This window comes from Dipteris shenzhenensis, chromosome 17 (genome assembly GCF_047967505.1).
Source record: "Dipteris shenzhenensis isolate YYH24624 ecotype China chromosome 17, Dip_SZ_1.0, whole genome shotgun sequence".
NCBI lineage: Eukaryota > Viridiplantae > Streptophyta > Polypodiopsida > Gleicheniales > Dipteridaceae > Dipteris > Dipteris shenzhenensis.
In genome coordinates this window covers 12,904,796-12,916,917 of record NC_141612.1, presented here as the reverse complement: position 1 = coordinate 12,916,917, position 12,122 = coordinate 12,904,796, and the positions used below count along the sequence as shown (strand labels likewise).

General features: G+C 43.4%; 1 protein-coding gene across 5 annotated transcripts in view; it reads left to right on the top strand.

The window, feature by feature from the left end:
* SFGH (S-formylglutathione hydrolase) overlaps positions 1–12,122 on the top strand; it is a 75,053-nt gene that overhangs the window by 17,665 nt on the left and 45,266 nt on the right. For all 5 annotated transcript variants that reach the window (XM_087388277.1, XM_087388278.1, XM_087388281.1 and 2 more), the window contains exons 3-4: positions 2,806–2,923; positions 10,695–10,742. In XM_087388277.1, coding sequence (XP_087244403.1) covers positions 2,806–2,923; positions 10,695–10,742 — 166 coding nt within the window. The remainder of the gene's footprint in view (positions 1–2,805; positions 2,924–10,694; positions 10,743–12,122) is intronic.

The following is a 12,122-nucleotide window of genomic DNA, read 5'->3' as shown; positions in this document are numbered from 1 at the left end:
TACTTTTCTCAGAGATTGGAGAGACTCTCCCTTCTTTGCTGAGACTTCTACAGGGTTGACTTGGCATTTTCAGCCTGAGCCTTGGTTTCTTTCTACCTCATTCCTCTGAGGTGTTTTCATTACATGCTTAGCATGTTTATTTTTCGCACAAAGCTTGCTCTAGCGAGTTTCTTTCTTACTTAATAGAAGTCTCCTTTTGGCGAAAAAAAAAATTGGCCTAATTTGTTTCATGTCCCTCAACAAATGTTAAGCCCAATCACACTCTGGATTTAGAAAAGCTTTAATGATCCAAGCTGTAGATAGATTTCTGGTTGCCATAGCAAAATTTGTGACCCCTAGCCCTCCTTTTTTAGGCTTAGTACAATAAGACCATCTTACTTTATTGATTTTTGATCTACCTCCCCATAGAAAAGACATGCCAACTCTAATAAATCTGTCTAGACCAGACTTAGATGGAGCCCAACAAGAAAGGAAAAAATTAGAGAGAGGATAGATGCAATGGTTGAGAACCAGTCTCCTTCCTGCCAAATTGGCATGGAATCTTCTCCACTTGTCAATCCTCTTCTGAAACCTGTCCATAAACCAATCCCACCTTTGCTTCATGGATATGTCAAAACCCATTGGAATCCCCAAGAGCCTAAAAACTGCACCCTTATTTGATTCTATGACATCCTAGATTCTACAAATATAACTGCTCCTTACCACTGATAGTGTCATACCCTGTTTTTGTATGATTAATTCTAGAGCCTGATGCTTTACAGAAGATGTCTAGACAGACGCCATTAAGCAACTAACATCTTGCTCATTATTCCTGGGGGTAAGGGTAGTGTCATAAGCAAATTGCTACACTAATTGCTTGCCAGTCATGAGTTCAACCCCTCTAAGGTTACCTTCCTGAATCTGACTCCTGAGAAGCCACCCAAGAGAGTTAGCTGCTATTGCCAAAAGGAGAGGGGCAAGAAGGCAACCTTGTCTAGTTGACCTCTTCAAAAGAAAGGGGGCACTCATGTCTCCATTGACACATACCTTGGCTGAAGCATTAGTGAATAGTAGCTTAACATAAGAAATAAAAGAAGAGCCGAGACCCATGTCTTGCAAAGATTGTAAGAGAAAATCCCATTCCAGCCTGTCATAGGCTTTGTCAAAATCTATCTTGAGGAAGCATATATCTTGTTTAGTCTCCTTGGCATATCACACCCCTCCCAAATATTTATAATTGCCTCTAGAAGGTGACATCCCTTTATAAAGCTTTTCTGTTCTTGAAGAATCCAGTCCTTCATAGAGCTAGAGCCTTAGCAAATATCTTGTAACTGCAGTTTAGCATTGTGAGAGGTCTCTAGTTCCTAAGCTCATCTTTGGAGCCTTCCTTTGGGATGATCTTGATGATTCCTACATTAACATGAGGGGGGAGAGCACCTTTTGCTGTACTTTCTTGCCACAACAACAAGTAAGGGCTGTAAGGTGGGCTTGACTCTCTTGCAGCTTGTGAATTGCCAGAGCATTTCGCCACTGGCTCTGAATTGTATGATGTCTGTTAAATTGTGCTATAAAATCTGTGTGTTGCCAATTAGTTCTCTGCGTGCACAAAATATCCTCTAAAGAGTGATGCTCAAAAAAATCTCCCACAGCGAGCCTTTATAAGCCCAATTGATCAGTTTTATCAAAAGATCCAAGTCAGCTGGACGAGTCTTTCCAACTGAATGCCAGTTTTATCACGTAAAGTGGCCGGATGGGGAGGGTGTTTCCTGGTTTTATCTAAGTTGTGTACCTTATGGATTATGAAACTAAAGGCCTCTTCAAACTATCTTGAGAATTGCGAATATGTGTGACTTGACTCAAGTAAAGCTGCGAACATGGTACCTATTCTTCTTCTAAACTGTGAAAGTTTGCAAGAGTTTACTAGTTCGTGTCCTAAGAGAGTATGTTGGGCTGGACAAGGAGTATTTCAGGGTGACCGCTGAAAATTTGCAAAGTAGAAAGGATTCTTCTGCTTCTATGTAGCCTTTGTGAAGGTTCAAAGTAATTTTGAAAGAGTTTTGCGGTTTTCCTGTAACCTTTTTGGGCATATGTTAATTTAAGTGCTGTTCTTCTGGCAGGAGCTGCTATTTGTCTGGTTCAGAGTAACAAGGTTTGTAGTTTTTTATATTGTTATTCTCATTAGTCTAGGCCACTATTTGCTAATGTTGATTCTAGGGGAGTTCCTTGCCTGGTTTTTGTTTGATTATACACTAATATTGGTTTCATCAGTTGCCCTAGTACTTTTCTAGATTTGATAATAAAAAGCTGATGTATAGATACAAGGGATACACAGTGTTAAAAATGTAACACATTATAGTCATCCCCTTCCAAAAGAGAGAAGAAAAATGAAAAGCGCACAGTGCGGGGCTCTCATCTTTTTTGTCTTTTTTAGAGAAACTGTTTCCTTTATGACATGTGAATCTTTGGAAGGGTATTTTCGTGTTCTGGTGAAACAATTGCCTTCTTACTCCATCAATTGCATGCAAGTTTTGGAGTTTTTGTGAAAAGGCAATACGAGAGTTTGATCAGACTTTGATGATAATGAGCGAACGGTTGTGCAAATTTTCTGCATGGCTATGTGTATATGGTGTCCTTTTAAAGTTTCTGTCAAAATGAATGTAAAAAGGGAACTGGAATGATCCTCTGTGTATCCACTGATTCATTGCTGTGCCTGCAATAGGCTAAACATGTCTAGTTGTGTTCTGAAATAGCATGCCAAGTTACTAGATTACATGCCATGATTGAGGCTGTGGCCTTGTATGACACTGTCATTTGCTTTTCTGGCAGGTACTCTATTGGTTGTCTGGCCTTACATGCACGGATGAAAACTTTAGTCAAAAGTCAGGAGCTCAACGGGCAGCGGCAGCAGAAAATGTAGCTTTGATCTCCACGGACACATCACCAAGTAATTGATGCTGAAAACTGATATCAGAATGATTTTCTCAATTCCTATATCTCGGGTTGGACATTAAGCAGGAATAGTAATATGCAGTTATCATTATAGGGTTATAGATTGTGTAAAAGGGGAAGGTACAGATTGGGAGAAGGGGGATAGAAACAGAGGAGAAGCTGAGAGGAGGAGGATGTATTATCATCCTCCAGGGGCCAAAACAGCCCATGGGACCCGAAAATGAGGCATTGGAGTGCTTATGTATACGCATGTGTTGGGCCTTGGCTGCCGTCTGTGTGTAGAAGGACCAGAGATGCGAAAATCCTTCATTAGAACGCATTTGGGAGTCAAGGCTACCTTATCTTACTCAGTGTTGCTCCTAGAGACAGGCTGCAAGCCTATAGAGATTCATGCTTTGGAAAGAGTTTGCAGATATATAATCAAGATCAATCCCATTGACAATGAGAGGCTATCAAAGAAGGCCTAGGATGCAAACAAGAAACCACAAAAACTCACAAAAGTAAAATACTGTCATCCGAGTGGGTACAGGACCTCCATGGCTGGTTCAAACGGTGGAATGTAGAAACACACTTGGATCTACCCCCCTGAAGAGATGGATAAGGAGGACTTCCACCATGCTTTGTTGGATGCACTCCATAGCAAAAGGCATTCAGCTGAGAAAAAGGCCAAATTTGAGTAATAATTGTGAGTTCATAAATACGGATTTCGGTATGTCATCCCAAGTTGACTCCGGGATACTACCATCCCACACTCCCACTCCATATAGCATGGCATATGTTAGCATCTCTAGCTCTGTGAAGTCTCCTCTGACATCGTTAGTTCTCCCTTTCACTCTCTTCTGTGCATTCTTTGGGCGGTGGCGAGTTCCACGGCATCTGTCTACTCTTCTTCATGATGTTTCCTTCGTGTGAGGGCATGGAAGCTGAGCTGTCTCTGTGGTGTTGAGTTGGAATAAGGTACCTCCCTCCCATAAATAGTCACATTGTGTACGTGGTCACCCCCCTACATAAGGCTTGCCTCGCTGTGGAGGAGTGAGCCTGACACTGTGCCTTATGATTGCCCTGTCCTGTACTTCCTGTACTGCATGCTTGACCTGTTTGACATTGTCCTTTGGGGGCATGAGGGTTGGATGGTGGTGCTTGGAGGATCGTGGAGTTAGGAAGGGAGGGAAACAATAGGTGATGGCGACGATGGAAGAGGATCCGATGGGTAGGGATCACAGTTTTTGTTAGAATTATTATTATATTCTAGCAGTGACCGATGTAATGTAATAAGTAGGTTAGGGGCACTTTTCCCTCATTTAAGGTTTTTCCCCCTAACCACAGTTAGTTCACTAACTACGGTTAGTGAGGATAAGGTTTTGTCACTTAGACAAAACCTTTCCCTCTTCTTGTACTACTTCACTTCATCTATTGCAATCTGACGTTCAGCTCTCTTGCTCTCTCACTCTCCCTCTTTCTCACATTTGGTATCAGAGCATCTGCTTCTCTCCCCGGACTTTTGCCATTGTCCGTGTCTGAGAGTGCTCTTAGATCTTGAGCTCCTGCTTTTTGGACTAGCTCCCACATCTTCTACTTTGACTCCCAAGCTCACATAGCTCAACCGGCACACCAGCCTTTAGGTGTCGTACACTTTGCTGTACAACCTGCGCTCCTGGACCATATAGCCTTCCGCTACATCGTTTGTACAATCTGCATCGTCTGTACAAGTTCGCGCCGTACAAATCTGCAGGTGCCTGACAGCCTTCCGTACTATTCAGTACCTGTCCCATCCGTACCTCCGTACAGCAGCAGCAGCAGCCCGTACTACCTGCTTCTGCTGTTCGTACAGACATCTGTGCCGTACCACATGCTCCGTATGTATCTACTGTACAATCGTTCGTACAGTTGTGCACCAGCAGTCCTTAGTCGTTCGTACAGGTTACCACTTTGTCCGTACAAGCTGCGTGAGGCGTGCGTACAGTCGACTGCACCATCCGTACCGTTGCTGCAAATCTGTACACAGTACGGATTTCCGTACATCAGCGTTTGCACTTTGTGCAAGTTTCCTTGCAGGATTACTTTGCAGGTTTTTGCTTTACAGGTTCTTCTCTTTGCAGAGAAATTGGGGCTTTTGAGATCTTTGCAGGCACATTGCATTTTTTGAAGTGCTCTTGTGCAATTTTTGGGCAGACATTGCAAAGAAGAGCAATTTGGGAGCTTTGCAGGCTTTTTGGACTCAGTTTGAGTCACATTTGAGCACATTGGAAGTAGAATTCACTCCTGTTGTAGATAAATTGCAAATTGGGGCTTTCAGTCAATTTGCCCCTTTTGAGTTGCAATTTCTTGCAAAATTTGGGGCTTTTTGCTTTACACAGCAATTTCTTACATTTTTGGGGCTTTCAGGCGATTTGCCCTCTTTTGGATGAAATTTCCCTGAAGAAATTGGGGCTTTTGGCATTCGGATACAATTTGGCAGTGTAAAAGCATTTTGGGACTGTTGCAGGCAATTTTGGACTCATTTTGAGTGACATTGCAGACATTGGCAAGTTTTGCAGGTATTTTTGAGTGACATTGCAGAGCATTTGCAAGATAATTGAAGTGCATTCTCAGCCTTTGACAGGCTGTGAAAGTATTTGTCACTGTGGGCAGATTTTTCTTTGCAAATTTTACTTGTGCATTTTATATCCCAGGAAGGGATTTCACTTGGTCAGTCTGCTGTGTTTTTTGATATTATCTGGTATAAATGGCTCAGAACAACTCCAATGAGTTCTCACACAAGAGGATAAGTTGGATGGCACCAACTACTCCTTGTAGAGTTTCATGGTTCGCAACATCTTGGTTGGCAGACATCTTTGGGATTATGTCAATGGAGATGAAGCAAGACCAGATACAGCGACTACACCTGTCACTTACAGCTGGAGGCAGGGGTAGAGGTACAAATGTAGCACAGGTGGTTGGAGCAGCCGCTCCAGGAGCTCCCACAGCAGAGCAGAAAAGATGGGACTCTAGAGATGCACAAGCTCTTTCAGTAATTTCTCTTTCTGTCAAGAGGTTCATTATACGTCATATTTGGTCATGCAAGACATCTATGGCAGCTTGGGAGATACTAGAGAGTATGTTTGCAGCAAGAAATGATGCCAGGGTTTCCTTTCTGAAGCGAGAACTTTACCATACGCATATGGAGGAGGGAGATTCCATGAATTCTCACCTCACAAAGCTTCAGGACCTCAGGGAACAATTGCTGAATATTGATGAAGTCATTCCGGATTCAAAGATGATCACCACCATTCTGAACTCTCTTCCTGAGTCCTATCTCGGTTCCCACACCTCGCTGAATTTGTCATTGAGGGGGGGCAGTAATCCTCTCTGCTTTCACGAGTTGGTAGGACTTCTGTTGCAGGAGGAACAAACTCGCAAAAATATGGCAACCTGGGTTGGCGAGCATGCTATGCTCTCCAAGTTCAAGCCCAAGGGTAAAGGGCAGTAAAAGCCACATGCCAATCAGCCCACACATCAGCATAAAGCTGATTTTGGACAGCCTTCTTATAAGGCAAAGGGTGATGCAAATAAGCAGAAAAAGAAGGGCATCTGTCATTATTGCAAAAAGCCAGGTCATTATATTAGAGAGTGCAAGAAGCGCATAGCCAAAGAGAAGAAAAGGGATTCCGGTATGGCTGTGTTAGATGCATCAGTTCCACATTCTCATGATGGAGGAGATGTTGCAGCCAACTTGGTTGAAGAAAACCATGCCTTTCTATCTTGCACTTCAGATTTTTCAGTGGGTAGTTCTGATATTACAGCCACTCATGATGATGACCCATATTGCTTTCTTGACTTGCAGCTATGATCCTTCAAAGGATGAATGCTCCTTTAGTGTTGATGAGACACTTCATACTTGGTAACAAAAATCTTGCGTGTAGCAAGATTGTAGAGACGATAGCCTTTGCTTTGTGAACTATATCCCACAAAAATGCATTTGAGTGCCTTATCTGACAACTTGTGTCTGAACTCCACAGGCACGTGGGCATATGCAACACAACCAAAAACTCTGAAATGGTCCACTGAAGGCTTTCTCCCATGCCATGCCTCATAGGGAGCGATTGTCTTCAAAGCCTTTGTAGGAGCCCGATTTAAAATAAAGTTGACACACATTAGGCCTTCCAGCCAAAACCTATGAGGCAACTTCTTACTTGTAAGCATGCATCTATCCATTTCCATGGCAGTGCGATTCTTCCACTCAACTTTGCCATTCTGTTGAGGTGTAAGCCTCACTGTAAGCTGATGCATGATGCCTTTTTCTTTCAAAAATGTCTCAAATTCATGAGACATATACTCCCTCCCTCGATCTGTTCGAAGTGTTTACACCTTGAGTCCTATCTCATTCTCAACCATAGCCACAAAGTGTTTGAAATGCATAAACACTTCTAATTTTGCCTTGAGACCATAGACCCAAGTGTAGTTGGTAAAGTCATCTATGAATGTAACAAAATAGAGATAACCCCCAAAAGTAGGTGTCCTCATGGGACCGCAAACATCACTGTGAATAAGCTGTAATTTCCGTGTAGCTTTCACTGCACCATCCTTTTTGAAGGGAAGTCTACACATTTTGCCAAGAATGCAGCCTTCACATGCATGAGGAGGAGGCGACTCCAAAGGAGGCAATGCATCAACCATATCATGCCTCTGAAGCGTCATTAAGCTGCCATATTTCATGTGCCCATACTTGGCATGCCATAACTCTGCATTCTGCATCGCAGCAGTGGGAGTGCTAACTGATAATGCAAGATGGAATCTTTTTTCATATCGATTAAGCTGAAAAAGACCCCGATACAAAGTGCCAGACAACATCAAAGCATAGTCATTTTCTTTGTCTCTGACGGCACACTTGTCATCATAAAAAACAACCTGAAATCCTCCTCTATTGAGGGGACACCGAAAGCAAATTCTTCTTTATCCTTGACACATAGAGTACATAGGAAATTCTGAAATATGTGCCATCAGTGGATGTGAGAATAATGTCTCCCACTCCACACACTGAATAAGAAGAATTATTCGCACAAGTTACCTTCTTCTTGGTGGGTGAAGAATGTAGAGTTACAAACAGACTCTTCTTAAAAGTGATGTGCTTTGAAGCACCACTGTCAAAATTAGTAGAGATGTTATATTCTCTGAAAATTCTGCACATACACATGCTGAATTTCAGATTCCAGATGTGTTTGAGGGGATGCTTCCTATAGCATTCGGTTCCCTCGTTGAAACTCAGAATTTACAGCAACCTCCGCCAGATCCACATGTACAGATTCAGCCCCCAGCTGAATTAGTACAACCTCAGGGTGTGGATGAAGTTGTCAGGCAAGAAATTGAAGAGATACACGCAGCCAAAACAGTCCCGCATTGGTTGCTTCAGACTCTCAGGGAGAGTAAGCTTGAGGCTCCATTGCCTTGCAGGACTCGTAGTGCAGTAAGGCACATGGGGGGGGCTCTTTCAGTTGAATCAGCTTATGCAGGTACTCTTCTTGATGAGGAGTAGCCTGAGAGATTTGAAGAAGCAAAGGATAATGTGCATTGGATGAATGCCATGCACGATGAATTGCAGTCCATTCATAAAAATCAGACTTGGGATGTCGTGGATTTGCCACTAGGTAAGAATGCCATGGGTACACGTTGGGTTTTCAAAGTCAAAAGAAAGCCAGATGGGTCCATTGATCGGTACAAGGCAAGGCTGGTTGCAAAAGGATATGCTCAAAAAAAGGGCATAGATTATGAGGAGACTTTTGCTCCTACATCCAGAATGACCATTAGGTCAGTTATAGCAATGGCTGCAAATTTTGAGTGGAATGTTCATCAGTTGGACATTAAAACAGCTTTCCTTAATGGAGACTTGTTGGAAGAGGTTTATGTCAAACAACCTCTGGGCTTTGAAATTTCAGGAAATGCACATCAGGTATGCAAGCTGAATAAAGCTTTGTATGGGCTGAAACAAGCCCCACGTGCATGGTATGCCAAAATTGATGCCTTTCTAACCAGCAAGGGGCTGCACAATAGTCCAACTGAGAGCACCCTCTACATCAAGAAGGATGGGGGGGATATTTTGGTCATCATTCTTTATGTAGCTGACATGCTGCTCATTGGATCAAATAAGGAAGTAATTGCATATTTCAAAGTCCAATTGAAAGCTACATTTGATATGTCAGACTTGGGCTTGTTACATTTCTTTTTGGGAATTCAGTTTATTCAAGAGAAACGTGGCATTGTTATGTCTCAATCCAAGTATGTTCAAAAGCTTTTGGACAGATTCAACATGCATGATTGCAAGCCTATGTCCACTCCCATGGAGCTGGGGCTGAAGCTTACAATGCATGATGCAGGTGAATCAATTGATGTCACACTCTATAGCTAGGCTGTTGGATGCCTCATTTATCTCTTCAATACACGACCTGATATTCAGCTTTCAGTTTCTCAGGTGAGCAGGTATATGCACAGCCCAAAGATTATGCATTGGCAGGCTGTAAAACGTATCTTCCGTTACTTGCAAGGTACAAAGTCTTTTGGCTTGATGTTTCCTAGGGGGGGTGACCTGCAGATGCATGCTTACAGTGACTCAGATTGGGCTGGAGACTATGATACTAGGCAGTCCACCAGTGGGAATTGTTTCTTTCTAGGACATGCTTGCATTTCTTGGTTGAGCAAGAAACAATCTATGGACGCTACCTCCTCATGTGAAGCTGAGTACAGGGCAGCTTTCATAGCGACAGTTGAATATGTTTGGCTGCGTCGTTTGTTTGCTGATCTTCATCTTTCATTGGAGGGTCCTTCGATTCTCACTGATAGTCAGAGTGCTATAGCAGTGGCAAAGAATCCTGTGTTTCATGCTCGCACGAAGCACATTGAGGTTCACTATCACTATGTCGGAGAGAAGTTGCATGCAGGAGAGATCAGTATGATCTATGTGTCAACCCATGACAATGTTGCAGACATCTTCACCAAAGCACTTCCATGTGAAAAGTTTGAGGCATTTCGTAGTGCCCTGAACTTATCTCCTTTTGGTGATTGATCATTTCCTTGTACATGACATTGGCATTGCAGGGGGGTGTTAGAATTATTATTATATTCTAGCAGTGACCAATGTAATGTAATAAGTAGGTTAGGGGCACTTTTCCCTCATTTGAGGTTTTCTCCCCTAACCACAGTTAGTTCACTAACTACGGTTAGTGAAGGATAAGGTTTTGTCACTTAGACAAAACCTTTCCCTCTTCTTGTACTACTTCACTTCATCTATTGCAATCTGACGTTCAGCTCTCTTGCTCTCTCACTCTCCCTCTTTCTCACAGTTTTAACATCTAGAGCTTTGTGGTATAGTGCTAGTGGCTGGTGCCAGGACATGCATAGGGTAATGGAAGTTATGACATGCAAAGATGTGCCATTCTAAAATTATGTCTGCTTGCATTGAAAATCATCCCTATTGTCTTTGTGTTATGCATTACGCACGCCCTTAATGTCAAAAATTTTCCCCCCCCAAAATTTTGAGAGGCATTTATCGTGGGTAGTAGCAGGGCAATGCACAGGATTATGCCTTGCAAACATATGCCACACCAAGAACATAGTGTCATATTTTGATGCCTTGGTCATAGAAATGAAGTGCCATCTATTCTTTTTTCTTTGTAGATCATTGGCTTTATGCCATTGATTGCACAAGGAATACATATGTTTTTTACAAGTTTTTGGATCTTTGTCTATTATGAATTTCAATGGACGCTAAAAAGTGCTGACTTGTGTTTTTGTAGGAGGATTGAATGTGGAAGGGGAGTCTGACAGTTGGGACTTTGGTGTAGGTATGGTTTCTTTTCCCTTTACAAAATATTGCATATTCGAATGCTTCAAGGAGAGAAACAAAAAATTTAACCAAAACGGAGAGAGAGAGAGAGAGAGAGAGAGAGAGAGAGAGAGAGAGAGAGAGATTTTATTAAAGTCTTGGGGAGACCGTGAAGGTCTATGAGACTAAAGATAACTAGTACAATGAGCATAACGGTGGCGGTCTCAAAACGGTCCGGCCAACCGTTTCTTCAAAAAAAGTTATGAAAGACGGTGTGTCTAGTCCTGGTACAAAAAATGTGTATCTATCTCCAGATGATACAAAAAATGGCACAAAAAATGGAGCAGAAGGGGAGAGATATAAATATATATATATGCCTGTGGTGATCGTCAGAGGCCAATCATAGAGGGGCCGTCAAATGGGAGGTCGAAAAAACCCGGCGATGGATGATTAGCCTCTGACGTCACGCTGCCTAGTCGAGCTCAGTCATCGGGGGCGGCGGGTGGCCCTATGTTGAAGAACGAGAGCGACGGTGACCCCGGTAGGGCGGGCTGGGAGCATAGAAGGGATGTCATGGACCCGGATGTGTGAGTCTGTCCGTTGGCGTAGCTGTCGTGGCTCTGGATCTGGCTCACGTCCGCGTCGTCGGCTAGACTGAGGAGAGGTATCCTGTGACTGGAAGAAATCAGTGATGGGTCGCTGAGTGTCCTCACGTTGTGTGGGCTGCGCATGCTGTCGTGCCCGAAGAGATGCATCTCGGTGGCGGGTCATCTCATGTAAGAAAGCGGCTAGGCACCGCTGGTCCGGGAACTACAGCATGTGTGTGAGGGGGCCAAATCCGTCGCGGAATAGGCAGTGGTACCGGCCTCGGATGGCATAATAGATAGGGCATCTGAGAGAGAGAGAGAGAGAGGCCTATTAATGTCAGAAAGAAAGAAAGAAAGAAAGAAAGAAAGTTTCTTAACGGAAGACCGATGGGTCTATGAGACTATGAAAACCCTGGTACAAACGAGTTGTGGTGGTGGGAGCTACTTAACGAGCATCTACACCAATGCAAATGCAAGATATGCAGAATGTTTGTACTAAATCCTAGATACAACATAGTCATGTCATGTCGGTAGTCGACTATCTCATCATCATCATCATCATCATCACCATCAAGACATCAGGGGGATGTGGCAATGGGGGCATGAAATCAGCGATAAAGGGCTATCGTTCACTCAAAGGTGCGGCCCTGGCATCTCTTCTGGTCATAGCTCTGCGTCTAACCAGGGCTACTGTGACCCTCGTCAGGCGAGACCCCACTCTAAACATGGAGGGGATGTCCCCAAGTGTGATCTGTGTGTCAATCCTTTGTATGAGCTGTCAGGTCACAGGCTCTGGGTCACGGTCATGTCGA